Source organism: Papio anubis, chromosome 18, assembly GCF_008728515.1.
Source record: "Papio anubis isolate 15944 chromosome 18, Panubis1.0, whole genome shotgun sequence".
Classification (NCBI taxonomy): Eukaryota; Metazoa; Chordata; class Mammalia; order Primates; family Cercopithecidae; genus Papio; species Papio anubis.
The window spans coordinates 45,450,795-45,468,570 of NC_044993.1; the positions used below are offsets into that span (position 1 = coordinate 45,450,795).

Sequence of the window (17,776 nt, forward strand, 5' to 3'; positions counted from 1 at the left end):
CGAGGCGCCTTTGAGCGCTACGCTAGCCACACTTCCGACAAGAGCAGCTAGAATCGTTCCGGTGCATATTGAATAGGCGCAGAAGAGAGAGAAAAAGATTCTGCAACCCTGGCCACAGTACTTTGGTGACACTTTTCGTGGGGCTCCCTGGAAGACTTTTCCTAAGGCAGATGGAGAAAACTTCGTGAAATCCACTCGTTGCTATTAAAGGAAATGTTGTGGAATATAAGCGGACTTAGGTTCTGCAGAGCTTGAGCATGGCCTTTTTGTCCTCCCACCTTCTGGTTCTTGAAGACATTGCCGGTGACCTGGCCCCAGACTAACACGAGGCCGGCGTATACTGTCAGCCTGCCCTGCGTCCCCTTGCCTCAGCACCCACAGAGACCTCTTGCAAGATGCTTCTCTGCCGCCATAGGCTGGAGGTTCCCCGGGAACTTTCCCTTCCTTCCTAGCTGAGGAAGGTCCCTCACTTCCGCTCGCCGGGCCACCGGTCCCGCCTCCCCGCCCCCCGCTGGGTCCTAGCGCCGGCCCCTCTTTGGCAGGATCCGGGCTCCGTCAGTGCGAGGAGCCGACGCCGACAGCACTGGGTCAGCCCAAGTCTCATCAGGTAGGAAACGCCGGCGGGAAGCCGCGAGGGCCCCGGGCAGACCCCACGCGGCCGCAATCCGAGCTGGCCTCAGTTTCCCTGCGGGCGCCGAGGGCGGACTGGGTTGGTCCAGCGCGAGCAGCGCGGGCGGGGCGGGCGGTGAGCGGCCCTGGGCGCATTGCGGGCCCAGCAGGTCCTAGAACCCGCCGACTGTCTCCGCGGTTCTGGGCTGCGGACGGACACCCAGGCTCGGCCCGCGCGGCTGCCGTTCCGGCTCGGTGCGGGCCCGGGGGTCCTAGAGCCCGCCATGTTGCGGGCTTTTGTCCCGGCCGCGCGGCCCGCGCTGCAAGGTCCCCGGCGCCGGCGGCCCCCTCCCCGGCCGAGGCCGGGCCACCACTCTCGCGGTCCTAGAGAACGCCATCTTGCAAGCCTTTGTCCCGCATTCGGCCCTCCGTCCATTCATTTGTTCATCCCCGCATCCTTCGTTCAGTCCTGGTTGCTACGTCCCCCGAGGCCACGTTTTCCGAGGCTCAAAACGACACAAGTCAACCCAGGGTCCTGCCCTCCAGGGACTGCCTGGCTGGCGGGGGCGCAGCGTACAGACGGTTGCGAGGAGCGAGGAGCGAGGAGCTCCGGGTTTCTGCAACTCTCGGCTCCTCGGCGCGCTTCGTAGGCCCCACCGCCCTTCAAACTCCCACAAACTTCAGGGACCCCATTTTAGTGATGAGGAAACTGAGGCCCAGAGCGGCGTGGGGCCCTTACCTCTCTACTGCCATTAAGTATTCCTGAGGGCACTGGGGAAGGGGGTTCTTGAAGAATGTAAAGGGGCTTTCCCGTTGGAGAAGGCAGGCAAGGGCTCCCGAGCCCAGGAAACTGCATCTAGAGGCGGAGGGTTGAGAATTGTGGCTGGAGGTTCGGTCGCTGCCGGGAGGAGGACTCTGTCGCTGGAGCTGAGGCAAAAGTAGGTTGGGATCAGGTTGTGAACTGGCCGGGTTGGCGGCCTAGGAGATGATTAGCGCTCATTTCTGCAGGGTTCATCTGCTCACTAGATCACTCCTGGCCGTGAGGCCTGTGTGGTGACTGCTTGTTTAGAGATGGGAAGATTGAGATGCCTCCTTTTTCTCCTCATCCCTGCCCCAGGGTCCTAGCCTAGGATTTTTAGAAATTGAATCTCTGCTTGCCTAGTGAGACAATAGAACTTCATCCGGTTCCTAAGCCAGTAGTGAGGCAAAGCAAGGCTTCATCGCCACGACAGGGAGTCCACTGTGGGATATTGGGGCAATAGTTGGGCCTTGTGGACTTGGAAAGGTGGAAGAATTCAGTTAATAAACAGTTATTGGTGGACATTCTCACAAACTCCTACTGTGCAGGAGGCAGAGGCTACAGACCTGGGTTCAAATTTCATCTGAGGTTGATTCCTTCCATTTGTTTTGGGTCACCACACAGGGTTCTGGATGTAGACGATGCAGATGATCGGTTTCCTAGCTCTTTGCCAGCCTGGACTCTGGTGCTGGAGATGGAGAATTAACAGCCAAACCATAAGACGTGTAATGCTAGCAAAGCAATAGTCAGGGCTCAGAGAGCAGGTGTCTGGGATTTGAACACTGGCTGGGACGGTGACTAGTTAGCTTGTTTCTTTGTGGTGTCACTTCTCATAAGAACACTAATCCTGTTGGACCAGGGTCATACCCTTATGAGGTCATTCAACCTTAATTACTTTCATAAAGGCTTTATCTCCAAATACAGTCACGATGAGCGTTAGAATTTGAATATATGAACAGACAGGGAACACAAACATTCACTCATAACGAACTTCTAGGCAGCTGTGGAATTGGCTTGAGTAGTTGAGTATTACGCACAAAATGCTTAGAATGATACCTTGCCCATGGTAAGCTTGCAAGGAGTATTGTCCAGATGACACCATAAAGGAAATTAGAGAGGAGGGGGCTGGTCCCTGTGGCTCATGCCTGTAATCACAGCACTTTAGGAAGCCGAAGTGGAGGAGCACCTGAAGCCAGGAGTTCTCGAGACCAGTGTGGGCAGCATAGTGAGACCTCTATCTCTACATACAAAGAATTTTTAATAAATTAGCCAGGTGTGGTGGTGGGTGCCTGTAGTCCTAGCTACTCAGGAGGATTGCTTGAGTGCAGGAGTTCCAGGCTGAAGTGAGCTATGATTGAGCCACTGCACTCCAGGGTGACAGAGTGAGACCTGATCTCTAAATAAAAATAAAGACCAGGCACGGTGTCTCATGCCTGTAATCCCAGCACTTTGGGAGGCCAAGGCGGGCGGATCACTTGAGGCCAGGAGTTCGAGACCAGCCTGGCCAACATGGTGAAACCCTGTCTCTACTAAAAATACACAAGTTTGCCAGGTGTGATGGCTTTCGCCTGTAATCCCAGCTACTCGGGTGGCTGAGGCTGGAGAATCACTTGAACCCAGGAGGTGGAGGTTGCAGTGAGCTGAGATCCAGCCACTGCACTCCAGCCTAGGCAACAAAGACTTTCTCTCAAAGAAAATAAATAAATTAAAATAAATAGGCGGGGCATGGTGGCTCAAACCTGTAATCCCATCTCTTTGGGAGGCCAAGGCGGGTGAATCACCTGGGGTCAGGAGTTCCAGACCAGCCTGGCCAATATGGCGAAACCCCATCTCTACTAAAAATACAAAAAATTAGCTGACCTTGGTGGCGGGCACCTGTAATCCCAAATACTTGGAACACTGAGGCAGGAGAATTGCTTGAACCCGGAAGGCAGAGGTTGCAGTGAGCCGACATCGTGCCATTGCACTTCAGCCTGGGCAACAGAGTGAGACTCTGTCTCAAAAAATAATAATAATAAATAATAAAATAATATAAATAAAAATAAGCCAGGTACGGTGACTCATGCCTCTAATCCCAGCACTCTGGGAAGCCAAGGCCGTGGATCAGTGGAGGTCAGGAGTTCGAGACCAGCCTGGCCAACATGGTGAAACCCCATCTCTACTAAAAATACAAAAAATTAGCCGGGCATGGTGGTGGACGCCTGTAATTCCAGCTACTGGGGAGGCTGAGGCAGGAGAATCTTGTGAACCAGGGAGGCGGAGGTTGCAGTGAGCAGAGATCGTGCCATTGCACTCCAGCCTCGGCAACAAGAGCGAAACTCTGTCTCAAAAATAAATAAATAAATAAATATATCAATTTTTAAAAAGGAAAGAGGGCCGGGCGCAGTGGCTCATGCCTGTAATCCCAGCACTTTGGGAGGCCAAGGTGGGTGGATCACTTGAGGTCAGGAGTTCAAGACCAGCCTGGCCAACATGGTGAAATCCTATCTCTACTAAAAATACAAAAATGAGCCAGATGTAGTAGCGGGTGCCTATAAATCCCAGCTACTCAGGAGGCTGAGGCAGGAGAATCGCTTGAACCCAGGAGGCAGAGGTTGCAGTGAGCAGATATTGCACCATTGCACTCAAGCCTGGGTGACAGAGTGAGACTCCATCTCAAAAGAAAAAAGAAAAAAAAAAAGAAAAAAAAGGGCCGGGCGCGGTGGCTCACACCTGTAATCTCAGCACTCTGGGAGGCCAAGGTGGGCGGATCATGAGGTCAATCGATCGAGACCATCCTGGCCAACATGGTGAAACTCCATCTCTACTAAAAATACAAAAATTAGCCGGGCGTGGTGGCAGGCACCTGTAGTCCCAGCTACTTAGGAGGCTGAGGCAGGAGAATTGCTTATAGATAATCGTGAAATTCTGTCAAAAAAAAAAAAGAGGAGTAGACAGAAGGCAATTATCAGGGTAAAGATAGCATTGGAAAGGTTGTGCTCCTTGGTTGGTTAAAAAAGGAAAAAATTAGAAATATTAAAAGTGGGGGAAAAGGAAAGGTGGTCAAGAAAGCTCTTTTTGAGGAGGTGACTGGGAGCTGAGATCCAAATAAAACCAAAAAGACAGCTACACAAAGATCCTGGGAGAAGAGTGGCTCAGACAGAGGGAACTGCTAGTGCCACGGCCCTGAGGTGGGAAGGAATTTAGCTCTTTGAGGAAAAGAAAGGGGGCCTCTGTGGGTAGAGCCCAGTGGGCCGGGGAGAGGAGTGGGAGGTGAGGTAGGCAGGGTTTTGTGTGTGTGTGTGTATTTTTAGTAGAGATGGGGTTTCGCCATGTTGGCCAGGCTGGTCTCAAACTCCTGGCCTCAAGTGATCTGCCCGGGTAGGCAGGATTTAGATGGTTTGGGGCTATGCTGGCCATGGAAAAGATGTTGGTCTTTTTCCTGGGAGCAGTGGGAAGTGTCATGATTCAACCTGGGGGAGAGAATGGAGACTGGTTGAGAGTCCTGCCCAGGAGCCTGGAGACTTGGGTTTGAGTCTGGCTCCTTGACCAGCTGTGTGCCCTTGTGTATGTTTTTTCCTTTGTGGGCACCTTAATCTCAATATCTGAAAAAGAGGTGTAGTGAACATTTAAAATGCTCCTCTCCTAAGAGCTTGTGGAGACCTAAGGATGTGTGTTTGGTTCTTAAGTATTGGTTGGGCCAGGCACGGTGGCTCACACCTATAATCCCAGCACTTTGGGAGGCTGAGGTGGGAGGATCACTTGAACTCAGGAGTTCTAGACCAGCCCAGGCAATATAGCAAGACTTCATCTCTACTAAAAATAAAATAAAAATTAGCCAGGCATGGTGGTGCATGCCTGTAGTCCCAGCTACTTGGGAAGCTGAAATGGGAGGATTGCTTGAGTCTGGGAAGTCAAGGCTGCAGTGAGCCATGATTGCACCACTGCACTCCTAAGCGACAGAGTGAGACCATGTTTCAAAACCAAACAAACAAACGAAAGTATTGGCTGGAATGATCCAGAGTGTATTTAAAATACAGATTCCTGAGGCCTACCTCAAGCTCTTTTAAAATACACTAAAAAAAAATAAATATATATATATATATATATATATATATACACACACACACACACACACACACACACATATATTTTTAATGGTGGGATGTTAGACAGAAACCTAGGCTACCTGGCCTCTTTGTGTAGCTGGGCACATGCTGAGACCAACCTGGTACTCCCCTACCTTTTCCCCTGGGAAGTGCTGTGGCAGGAGGGATTTGCCCCTCCAGCTACCTGGTGTCTGACTCACAGATAGGGAGGCTGAGACCCAGAGCTGGCAAGAGGCAGTAGAAGGGCCAGAGCTCAGAACCACTGGGTCAAGCCCTCTGAGAGGGAAGCAGAGACATAAAGGGTGCCGGACAGGGTCTCAAGACAGTTCTGCAAGGATGAGAGAAGACACAGGTATGACCTGAGCCCAGGGTTCTGGTCACTGCGGGGCTGGCCAAGGCAGCAGACAAGCCTAAGAGGCCCCAGACCACTGAGCAAGACCCCAGCAACTTAAGGCAAATTAAACACCTGGACTGAAGTCCCAGCTGCTTAGGTTACCCATTGAGGGACCATGGGCAAGTCACTTAACGCTTGGAACCTCAATTTATTCCTCTGTAAAGTAGGGACAAGAATCCCTATCTCAGGAAGCTATAAGACATTAAATTAAATAAACTAGCACACCCAGCAATGTGTCCGGCTCTGAGAAGACTCTCTGATAATTGAGGACAGTAATTATTCTTGACTCATTCATTCCTCACGCAACCCTGTCAGGTAAGTACTATCATTACCTCCATTTTTCAGATTAGAAAACTGAGGTTCTGAGACATGCAGTACATTACACAAGGTCACATCAGCTGGGAAGTGATGGAGGCAAAATTTGAAGCCAGACAGTTTGGCTTCAGGGACTGGGCACTTAACAAAATACTGAACCATTTCTCTGGACCTCGGTTCCCTTATCTGTGAAAATGGAATAATAGAACTTTCCTCATGGGGTTGCCATGAAGGGTAAGCGAGCTAATACACATAAGGAGTTTAGGATAGTGCCTGGTAGGCAAGTGCTCAGTAAATGTGCGCTATCTTTTTTATTTTTTATTTATTTTTTTTTTTTTGAGATGGGGTCTCACTCTGTTGCCAGGCTGGAGTGCAGTGGCACGATCTTGGCTTACTGCAACGTCAATCTGCTTGGGCTCAAGCATTCCTCCTACCTTAGCCTTCTGAGTAGCTGGGAGTACAGGCATGCACCACCATGCCTGGCTAATTTTTGTATTTTTTGTAGAAATGGGATTTTGCTATATCGCCCAGGCTGGTCTTGAACTCCTGGGCTCAAGGGATCCACCTGCCTTGTCTTGAACTCCTGGGCTCAAGCGATCCACCCGCCTTGGTCTCCCAAAGTGCTAGGATTACAGGTGTGAGCCACTGAACCTGGCCCGAGCTATCACTTTTATTAAGGAGGAACTTTATCAGGCAGACTCTCCAGAAACCATCTGGAAGAGAGGTAGTGAGTACCTCATCCAGAAATAGGGAGGGATCCTTTGGAAACTGTAGGAAGAATTCAAGTCATCAGGAAGGTTAGAATTCAATCCCTTTAACTCATCTTCAAGCCCCAGGATGGATGGATGGATGGATGGATGGATGGATGGATGGATGGATGGATTGATTGATTCAGTGTCTTGCCCCGTCTCCTAGGCTGGAGTGTAGTGGTGCAGTCTTGAACTCCTGGGCTCAAGCAGTCCTCCCACCCCAGCCTCTCAAGTAGGCAGGACTACAGGCGCATGCCACCACACCTGGCTAATTTTTATTTTTAGTAGAGATGGGGTCTCGCCAGGTTGCCCAGGCTAGAGTGCAGTGGTACGATCATAGTTCACTGCAGCCTCCAACTCCTGGGCTCAAGGGATCCTCCTGCCTCAGCCTCCCACGTAGCTGGGACTTCAGGCACATGCCACCACACCTGGCTAAACCCCAGGATTTAGCGGGAAAAGTGAAATTACCAAGTGAGAATAGAATGGAGTTTTGTGGGATTGGGGCCAAACCTAAAGGGGAGATGCTTGAGGAGCCTCCTGGTGGAAGTGGGGCTCCAGTGAAGGACTTGTCAGATTTGGAACAAGCAGGAAGGACCTGGGGATTTGCATGGTATGGTGGAAGCCATGGAAATTTCTTAAGCAGGGAACAGGAAACATCATACAGTACTTCTGGGAGAAGACCGGCTGCATGGGGTTGGGGAGAGAGGGCAGCGTGCAGGCCTGAGGCCAGGACTTCAGGCAGAAGGGTGCTGACTCTTAAGGATGTGGCCCTTGCCATGCCTCAGGGGCTCCTGTGTCCTCCCTGGGTCAACCAGGTAAGCTGTTTCTCCCACCTTTTCCTGGCATAAGGGGCCCTGAGTCTCTGTATTTCCCCTAGCACCTTCGTGGCTCAGCTCAGTTTCCTCCTCCTCCTCAACCCCAGTGTCATAACTTAGAAGCCACCAACCCCTAAGGTGTCCAGATGAGGAAATAGGCCTATAAACAACACTCATTTCACTGAGGTCTCATAGTAATCCACCGGGCTGGAAGTAGAACGTAGGCCTCCTAGCCTCTGGGCACACCTGGCCCTCTGTAGCCCCCACTCCTCAGACCCCTTCCCCTAGCAGCAGCTGCTGAGCACTCCTTAAGTGGATCTGCCCTAATCCTCTTCCCTTCATACCCCAGGGAGGATGAGCTGGTGTTAAGACTAATACAGCCGTTAATCCTGTTTCCTCCCAGCCATGATCCCCAGGAGCAGCTGGGTGGAGGGCGTCTGGGTTCTGGACCAGAAAGTAGGGATCTCAGCTAGAGCTGGTATGCCAGGAGGTCACGTTAGATCAGATATATCAGTTATGACTCAGAAACAGGCTTCTAGCTGCTAGCAATGGCTCAGGCTGCCTTGAGAGTGATTCTCCATTACCAGAGTTGTGGGAACAGGCCAACAGGGATTCCAGAGCAGAGGGTGGACAGATTCCAGTCTGGGGCGGAGGCCCGTACAGCTGTGCAAGGGCAGAATTCTGTGTGAACAGTTGCTGTCTCTGAGGGGCTAACCATTCAGAGGAGGAAAGAAAACACAGACGCTGGGGACCTGTCACTTCCAGACAGTGCCAGCTACCAGATTTAGCCCATTGGCTCAGCCCTTTTCTGGTCCCAGGTCTGTCTTTTCTGGGTGCTTGGAGACCTTGAGGCCAGGCCCACGTCTGGGTACACTCTTCATCCTGATCCTGGCATAGTTCTTGGACAGTGAGCTGAAGAAGGAAGATGGTGAGACAGATGGAACCTGGACCTCCGGGAATGCCACAGTGTTTGGAAAAGCCCGGAGGTTGAGGAGGGAAGTATAGGTGAATCTTTTGTGACCCCCAGCCTCCTTTCTTAGTGGCTCTGCGGTCACTTGGTCCAACTCCTTTCTTCAATGAGCAGTTCAGGGAGGAAACGAACGCAGGGTGTCAGCCAGGAATGCTGGGCAGGAAGGATGTGGGGGTTCCGAGGTGAGAAATGCAGATGAGATAGGGTTCTCTCTGAGGCCTTGAAGAGTGGTGCAGGTATGTGGCTTTGGTCTAACTTTGCTTCTCTTGCAGGGAAACTCCATTCACCAAGGCCATGGAAGTGGAGGCTGCAGAGGCCCGGTCCCCAGCCCCCGGCTACAAGCGCTCCGGCCGCCGCTACAAGTGCCTGTCCTGTACCAAGACATTTCCAAATGCGCCCAGGGCAGCGCGCCACGCTGCCACACATGGGCCAGCAGACTGCTCTGAGGAGGTGGCTGAGGTGAAGCCAAAGCCGGAGACAGAAGCTAAGGCAGAGGAAGCCAGTGGGGACAAGGTGGCAGGCTCCGCGGCTAAGCCTAGGCCCTATGCGTGTCCGCTGTGCCCCAAGGCCTACAAGACGGCACCCGAGCTGCGCAGCCACGGGCGCAGTCACACGGGGGAGAAGCCCTTTCCGTGCCCCGAGTGCGGCCGCCGATTCATGCAGCCCGTGTGCCTGCGCGTGCACCTGGCCTCCCATGCTGGCGAACTGCCCTTCCGCTGTGCGCACTGCCCCAAGGCCTATGGCGCACTCTCCAAGCTCAAGATCCACCAGCGCGGCCACACGGGCGAGCGGCCCTATGCCTGCGCTGACTGCGGCAAGAGCTTTGCTGACCCTTCAGTGTTCCGCAAGCACCGGCGTACTCACGCTGGCCTGCGGCCCTACAGCTGTGAGCGTTGCGGCAAAGCCTATGCCGAGCTAAAGGACCTCCGCAACCATGAGAGGTGAGGGTGCCTTCCGGGGCGGGGCGACGCGACAGCGTTGCTGCAGCCAATGGGGCCTGGGGTTGAGTCTCAGGGTAAAGTGAGCCAATGGGAAGGTGGGTGGGGCAGATCCAAGGGGAGGGGCTAGGCATGTGGGAGAAATTGATGCCCGTGATTGGGCAGAGGTGGCGACTGCCTCGAGGTGGAGCCCTGATAATGGGATTGGGTCAGATTGGCCTCCATTCCAGGCCAGCTGGAAAGGGTGGGGTTTGGAGTTGGGCAGTTCTGAGGGTCTTTGGTGGAGACCAGGAGCTGTGAGTGGGGCTAGGTTTATCTAGGTCATTTTTTTTTTTTTTCCTCAGCCTCTACATTAATGACACGTTTCTAGGCTGGGTACAATAGCTCACGCCTATAATTCCAACCCTTTGGGAGGAGGCAGGAGGATCGCTTCAGCCCAAGAGTTCAAGACCAGCCTGGGCAACATAGCAAACCTTATCTCTATAAAAATAAAAAAAATTACCCGAGCGTGGGGATGTATACTTCTAGTCCCGGGTACTTGGGAGGCTAAGGTGGGAGGATGGCCTGAGCCCAGGAGGTCGAGGCTGCAGTGAGCCACGATCAGGCCACTGCATTCCAGCCTGGGGAACAGGGGGAAAAAAAGGCAGGGGACGCATATCTTGGTTTTGGGGGGGTTTTCTTTGTTTGTTTTTTGAGACGGAGTCTCGCTCTTGTTGCCCAGGCTGGAGTGCAATGGTGTGATCTTGGCTCACCACAACCTCTGCCTCCCGGATTCAAGCGAATCTCCTGCCTCAGCCTCCCGAGTAGCTGGGATTACAGGCATGCACCACCATGCCCGGCTAATTTTGTATTTTTAGTAAAGACGGGGTTTCTCCATGTTGGTCAGGCTGGTCTTGAACTCCCGACCTCAGGTGATCAGCCTGTCTCGGCCTCCCACAGTGTTGGGATTACAGGCGTGAGCCACCGCGCCTGGCCATATCTTGGTCTTTTTTTTTTTTTTTGGAGACGGAGTCTTGCTCTGCCGTCCAGGCTGGAATGCAGTAGCACGATCTTGGCTCACTGCAAGTTCCGCCTCCCGGGTTCCCGCCATTCTCCTGCCTCAGCCTCCGGAGTAACTGGGACTACAGGCGTCTGCCACCACGCCCGACTAATTTTTTGTATTTTTAGTAGAGACTGGATTTCACCATGTTAGCCAGGATGGTCTCGATCTCCTGACCTCGTGATCCGCTGGCCTCGGCCTCCCAAAGTGCTGGAATTACAGGCATGAGCCACCGTGCCCGGCCCATATCTTGGTCTTTAATGTGCAGAGACGGGTCTTTGGAATAGACACCCAGCCAGCCTGAAGGCTTCTTTCTCTGGGGTGCAGCAATGTGGCTCTTCGGGAATTAAACCTAGGCCCCCACGGATGGTTGGGGAACCTCTAAAGTACAGCCCAGACAGGCAGTGGGGTCAGGTTATGGGGTCTGTCGCCTTCATGCCGAGTCCTCCACTTGCAGGTCCCACACCGGCGAGCGCCCCTTCCTCTGCTCCGAGTGCGGGAAGAGCTTCTCCCGCTCATCCTCTCTCACGTGCCACCAGCGCATCCACGCGGCACAGAAGCCCTACCGCTGCCCGGCCTGTGGCAAGGGCTTCACGCAGCTCAGTTCCTACCAGAGCCATGAGCGCACACACTCGGGGGAGAAGCCCTTCCTGTGCCCGCGCTGCGGCCGCATGTTCTCCGACCCCTCGAGCTTCCGGCGCCACCAGCGCGCGCATGAGGGAGTGAAGCCGTACCACTGCGAGAAGTGCGGCAAGGACTTCCGGCAGCCGGCGGACCTGGCCATGCACCGGCGCGTGCACACCGGCGATCGGCCATTCAAGTGCCTGCAGTGTGACAAGACGTTCGTGGCGTCCTGGGACCTCAAGCGGCACGCGCTAGTGCACTCTGGCCAGCGGCCCTTCCGCTGCGAGGAGTGCGGGCGAGCCTTTGCCGAGCGTGCCAGCCTCACGAAGCACAGCCGGGTGCATTCGGGGGAGCGCCCCTTCCACTGTAACGCGTGCGGAAAGTCCTTTGTGGTGTCGTCGAGCCTGAGGAAGCACGAGCGGACCCATCGAAGCAGTGAGGCCGCGGGGGCGCCCCCTGCACAGGAGCTGGTGGTGGGGTTGGCGCTGCCTGTGGGCGTGGCAGGCGAGGGCTCAGCCACCCCGGCAGCAGGGGCGGGGCTAGGGGACCCTCCAGCAGGGCTGCTAGGGCTGCCCCCGGAGTCAGGTGGTGTGATGGCCACACAGTGGCAGGTGGTGGGCATGACGGTGGAGCATGTGGAATGCCAAGATGCCGGCGTCCGGGAGGCTCCTGGTCCCCTGGAAGGGGCAGGCGAGGTGGGGGGTGAGGAGGCTGATGAGAAGCCTCCCCAGTTTGTGTGCCGAGAGTGCAAGGAGACCTTCTCCACAATGACACTGCTGCGTCGGCACGAGCGCTCACACCCGGAGCTCCGGCCCTTCCCCTGCACCCAGTGTGGCAAGAGCTTCTCTGACCGGGCTGGGCTGCGGAAACACAGCCGCACTCACAGCTCAGTGCGGCCCTACACCTGCCCCCATTGTCCCAAGGCCTTCTTGAGTGCCAGCGACCTGCGCAAGCATGAACGTACCCACCCTGTGCCCATGGGGACCCCCACACCCCTGGAGCCCCTGGCGGCTTTGCTAGGAATACCTGAAGAGGGGCCAGCCTGAAACCCATGACCCCCAGCACCACACTCCGGGAGCCCAGCCCCCATTGGGGGCTTCCTGTACCTCCTTTTGCCTGGCTCTGCTCTTTAGACTCCAGATCCCTACCCCTCAGCAACTAGCTAACCTGTCGCCCAGCTAAGAGAGCTGGGACCATGGAGGCTGGCAGCGGCTGAGACATGACTGTCTAGGAGTAACACTCATTAAAGCTTTCGTTTTGGCACCAGGTCGTCTTCTGTGTTCTGGTTAGGAGTGAATGGGTGGGAGTTTGGGCATCAGATAAGGTTCAGCGGAGACCCCTGGATCCACAGATTTGAAACTAGAAGGGTCTTTGGACACAGTTTCCCAAAGTACGTTTCAGGATGTCTAGTGACAAAAGGTTCCATGGGCAGTAAGAAAGGAAATTCCCTGTGCCCTTCTTGGGATTCTTAGTGATCAAAAGTGGGCTGAAGTGGCCCTGGAGGAGCAGTGCCTCTGGCAGCCGGGAGCTGGCATCTCCAGGCCCACTGACCCCTTGTGAGGGCCTGGGACTTAGGAATCTGCCCACAAAAGGGGTATTGTTCATTAAAATCTACCCGTTTCCTTATAGAAAATATGTCTTCAGGCCGGGTGCGGTAGCTCACACCTGTAATCCCAGCACTTTGGGAGGCCCAGGTGGGTGGATCACGAGGTTAGGAGATGGAGACCATCCTGGCTAACACGGTGAAACCCCATCTCTACTAAAACTACAAAAAAACTAGTCGGGCATGATGGCGGGCGCCTGTGGTCCCAGCTACTCAGGAGGCTGAGGCAGGAGAATGGCATGAACCCGGGAGGCGGAGCTTGCAGTGAGCCAAGATCGCACCACTGCACTCCAGCCTGGGTGACAGAGCGAGACTCCATCTCAAAAAAAAAAAACTATTTAAGTCACAGTTAATTTGGGTCTCTGTTATATGCAGCAATACACATACACAAACTAATTCAGAATTTTCACTTACTATTATGATTCTTTTTGTTTTGTGTTTGAGATGGAGTTTCGCTCTTGTCGCCCAGGCTGGAGTGCAGTGACACGATCTCAGTTCACTGCAACCTCTGCCTCCAGGGTTCAAGCAATTCTCCTGCCTCAGCCTCCCGAGTAGCTGGGATTTCAGGCATGACCATCACACCTGGCTAATTTTTTTTTTTTTTTTTTGAGACGGAGTCTGGCTCTGTGGCCCAGGCTGGAGTGCAGTGGCCCGATCTTGGCTCACAGCAAGCTCCGCCTCCTGGGTTCACGCCATTCTCCTGCCTCAGCCTCCTGAGTAGCTGGTACTACAGGCGCCTGCCACCACACCTGACTAATTTTTTGTGTTTTTTAGTAGAGACGGGGTTTCACCATGTTCGCCAGAATGGTCTCGATCTCCTGACCTCGTGATCCGCCCGCCTCAGCCTCCCAAAGTGCTGGGATTACAGGCGTGAACCACCGCGCCCAGCCTTTTTTTTTTTTCTTTTAAGTAGAGATGGGGTTCCACCATGTTGACTAGGCTGGTCTCAAACTCCTAACCTCAGGTGATCCACCCCGTTGGCCTCCCAAAGTGCTGGGATTACAGGCGTGAGCCACTGCACCCAGCCTGGACAACTTCTTTTTTTTTTTTTTGGTATTATTATACTTTAAGTTCTAGGGTACATGTGCATAACGTGCAGGTTTATTACATATGTATACTTGTGCCATGTTGGTGTGCTGCACCCAGACAACTTCTTTTTAATGCGTCTCAGGATGCATGTGAGATTGATATTTACTAGGCACCATGTTGATGTTAGAAGGTCTGGGCGCCACCAGATGTTTTTACAATTCCTGTGAGCAGCTGCTACTAGTTGCCAAATGCCAGCAAGAATCAAGAAGACTCAGCTTTGCTGGGTGCGGTGGTTCATGCCTGTAATCCCAGCACTTTAGGAGGCCAACGCAGGAGGATGGCCAGAGGTGAGGAGTTCGAGACCTTCTCAGGAGGCTGAAGCACGATATTTGCTTAAACCCAGGAGGCAGAGGTTGCAGTGAGCCGAGATCACACTACTGCCCTCCAGCCTGGCGACAGAACAAGATTCCATCTCAAAAAAAAAAAAAAAAAAAGAAATAGGCTCACTGGTTAGCACCTGAGGGTGAAGAGCTCTGAAGAGGGGAAAGGCGGAGACTTCCTAACATCAGCATAGCTCATTATGGTGTGTCAGTTGTCATGGTGATGGGAAAGGATACCTGAACAGAGGAGCATCGGCAACCCACAGGGAGGCTGCATCTATCAGCTGGGATCCAGTTAGGCTGCATAACAGCAACCTCCACCTCTCAGGGACTCACAACACCATGTTGATTTCTCACTCACATCCATGTCCTCCATGGGACCGCTCTGTTCTATGCTATCTTCATTCCAGAGCCCAGTCTGAAGGAAAAGCCTCAAGCTGAAACTTTTCGTCTCCAGACACAGAAGAGAGGAAAGGTAGCAGACCCCATGACGGCTCTTAAAGCTTCCTCTTGGAAGTGGCACATGTCATTTCCACTCAAAGTTCATGGTCTAAAGCAAGCCATATAGCCAAACCTGATGTCAGTGAACTGGGGACATAAAACCATTCTATATAGTGTAATGTAATGGGGAGCCGAACAAGAAGACACGAGGCAGATGAGAACAGAGGTAGCTTTTATTGGGCTCGTGGGTGAGGTTCACTGGTCCCCTAGGAGGAGGGCCGAGGAAGTCACACGCAGGGCAGGTATCAGGGGCCTTTTGTAGGGCGAGGTAGGCGGGGTCTGTAGGTTTCAGTTTCTGAGGAATGAGGTGCCCAGGAGTTTGCGCAGAGCAGGGAGTTTTGGCGGGCTCAGGGTGCTTTTCGCGCGCTGAAAAGTCCTAGCAGGAAGTCCCAGCGGGTAAAGTCCGGACAAGGGGCCCGCCATGTCAGGTGGTACCGCCATGTTGGGTCTAGGTCCCTGCCTAACATTCCGACCTCTTTCTAATAAGAAAAAGGGGCGACGTGTTCATCTGGCTGCTTCCTGCTGGTATAGGTCATTGTGGGGTTCTTCGGAGGTCAGAACTCAGGTGTAGGGGTGGAGTAGCATCTGATTGACAGTGACCCGGGAGACTTCCTTTATGTGGTCCTGGGTGAAGCGGAGGACACAGGGAGCTATGAGTAGCAAGAAGCCAATGATTAGTAAGGGGCTTAGAAAGGGTAGGACCCAACCAGCTATAGACAACTGCCACCACCCAAATGAGGGCCCTGATCTGAGGTTTCTCTGGTGGAGCCCTTCCTGAATCTTTTCTAGAGTGAGGAGATTGGTTTCTACTAGTCCTGATTCACTGATGTAGTAGCAACATTCTTCATTGAGAACATGCAGGTGCCGCCCTTAGCGGCTGTAAGGAGGTCGAGTGCCCGACAATTCTGGGCTGCCACCTGGGCGACTGAGGTGATCTGCCGTTGGAGGGAAGCCAAGGACTCCGCAGAAGCTTCGATTGCTACCTGTAATCAGGCTGAAAGGTCCTGAGAGGCCTGGACAGAATGAGTTAGGGCTCCGGTTCCTAGGCCGGAGGCTACCAGGGATGAGGCTAAAGAGACCCCAATCATCAATGGAAGGAATACTGCCCTTGCCTGGCGGGGAGGGCAGAGGGCAGGAGGGAGGATAGCTCGGCCTCACTGTACAGGGTGAGGCTGGGGACTAGGAAGATGGGAACGCATAGGGCAGTGTTGGGGGCATGGAGGGTTTTTGACAGGGTGGAATTGCACCAAAAATACCCACCTGGAGGGGCGGTTAGATTTAGAGGTGCAGATCCTGTCTGGTTGCACCAGGAAGCATTGGGGGTGGAGTAGCAAAAGGGGAATTGTTGCCTAAGTGGGTCTTGAAACAAGGGGACTTCTCCTGGGGTCCGGCCGGGGAGGGGGGAGGAGAGGGTTAGGTTAGAGGAGTTAAAAGGGCTGGGTAAGGGTACTGCAACCAGTGGGGGCTTATTCAAGGCTGCACACAGGAAACAGCGAGAGATGTTGTGTACCCCGGCCATGTGTACCACTTGAGCCCCTTCCCTGACTAAGGTTAACAAGGAAAAAGGGTTGCTGCTGTCCTGGGGCTTGCTGCCTGGGTCGACTAGAGCTGAGATGGCTTCCTCCTGTTGTCTGATGTCAGAGGCCAGGCTGACAAGGCTGCTTACGACCCTGATGTAGGCCTTAAAGATCCTGAGTCGGGCCATGGGATAAGACTCACTCTGCCCTCGGTAAAGGCGGGCCTCAACCCCTGATGCCCAAGGGTCAGGGATGGTGAGGAAAAAGATAGACTTGAGGTTTGTAGTCAGCCGCACAGAGGAAGTGGGCTGCTGCCAGAGGGTTTCTTTGGTGTCCTGTATGGCTGAGTGAATGTTGCAGTAGTAGTAAGGGAAGCCTCCATTGGTTTCAACCAAGTAGATCGACAGGCATCGTATGTCTGATCATATGTGAAACAAATGGCTGGGTGCCGCCAAGTACAGGGCACACTGTTGAAGGAGGAGAAATTAAAGGTTACTTGGCTTTGGCACCCCTGGGGTTGGCAGTCTACTGTGGCTACGGTGAGGGAGCTCATGTGATTTCCCTGGGTCTAGGTCTTGGAAAGGTAGAACCTCCACTGGAATGGATTGGTGGGGGGAGTTTGGGCAGGAGTCTCACCTAGACTCAGGAGGACTAGGTGGCCGAGGAAGGTTAGGCAGAGGGTCGTTACCTGCGCGCATGAGTCATAACTTGGTAGGGGTAACAACCTGAATGGTCCAATTGGAATCATGTTGGGTGGGCACCTTTTTCAGCTGGGACAGGTGATACCAGAAGGGAAGACCAAGGAGCTTGGCAGCGGTGGGAGTGGTGAGGATTACGGTGTATGGTCCTTCCCACCATGGAGATAAGGCTCGGGGTTGCAGCTGCTTGACCAGGACCAGGTCTCCAGGTACTGTGACGGTGGGATTCTCAAGGGTTGGGGAAGCGGGTGCAGGGAGACACCGGTCCGCGTGTTTTCTCAGAAGCTCGCGAAGGAGGGTTAAGTAAGGGAGGTAGCCTATGGGAGGGGAGAGGGCTGGCAGCTCCTGGAAGAGGAATGGGCATCTGTACAGCAGCTCAAAAGGGCTGAGCCCTGGGGGGGCCCGCGGAGCTGCCCTAAGACGAGTGAGAGCCAAGGGAAGGAGAGTCACCCACAAGAGGCGGGTTTCTAGAGTGAGTTTGGTTAGATGTAGTTTAAGGAGACTGTTTGCGCGTTCTACCTTTCCAGATGACTGTGGATGGTAGGGAATGTGGAGCTTCCAGGTAATCTGGAGTGTAGCCACCACCTGCGGGGTGAGTTTAGAAATGAAGGCCGGACCATTGTCTGATTGGATGGTTCGGGGGAGACCAAACCTGGGGATGATGTGCTCTAGGAGAGTGGTTGCCGCGAACTCTGCAGTTTCTCAGGT

The 17,776-nt window shown here is 53.7% G+C and overlaps 1 protein-coding gene and 1 long non-coding RNA gene across 5 annotated transcripts; one reads left to right on the forward strand and one right to left on the reverse strand.

The window, feature by feature from the left end:
• The first annotated feature begins 24 nt into the window (after nt 1-24).
• ZNF668 (zinc finger protein 668) lies at nt 25-12,603 on the forward strand. Of its 3 annotated transcripts, none has more exons than XM_003916788.5 (3): nt 25-607; nt 9,012-9,680; nt 11,174-12,603. In XM_003916788.5, the coding sequence occupies exons 2-3, from the start codon at nt 9,034-9,036 to the stop codon at nt 12,384-12,386; spliced, it is 1,860 nt and encodes a 619-aa protein (XP_003916837.1). In that variant the 5' UTR covers nt 25-607; nt 9,012-9,033; the 3' UTR covers nt 12,387-12,603. The 3 variants fall into 3 exon arrangements, with proteins under 3 accessions (XP_003916837.1, XP_003916839.1, XP_009194564.1); XM_003916790.4 differs by lacking the exon at nt 25-607 and adding an exon at nt 769-1,547; XM_009196300.4 differs by lacking the exon at nt 25-607 and adding an exon at nt 7,307-7,769.
• A 2,405-nt stretch (nt 12,604-15,008) lies between these two features.
• On the reverse strand, nt 15,009-17,172 carry LOC110742022. 2 transcript variants are annotated; one of them, XR_004179804.1, is made up of 2 exons: nt 17,059-17,172; nt 15,009-15,503 (listed from the first exon to the last, which is right to left on the reverse strand). It is a non-coding gene; the product is annotated as an uncharacterized LOC110742022 (long non-coding RNA). The 2 variants fall into 2 exon arrangements; XR_004179805.1 differs by lacking the exon at nt 17,059-17,172 and adding an exon at nt 16,114-16,427.
• Nucleotides 17,173-17,776: the final 604 nt, after the last annotated feature.

Coding starts and splice junctions, on each gene's coding strand:
- ZNF668 (XM_009196300.4), top strand. CDS start 7,717: ATGTGGCCCTTGCCATGCCTCAGGGGCTCCTGTGTCCTCCCTGGGTCA. Junction 7,770..9,011: donor GTCCTCCCTGGGTCAACCAG/GTAAGCTGTTTC, acceptor CTTCTCTTGCAG/GGAAACTCCATTCACCAAGG. Junction 9,681..11,173: donor GACCTCCGCAACCATGAGAG/GTGAGGGTGCCT, acceptor CTCCACTTGCAG/GTCCCACACCGGCGAGCGCC.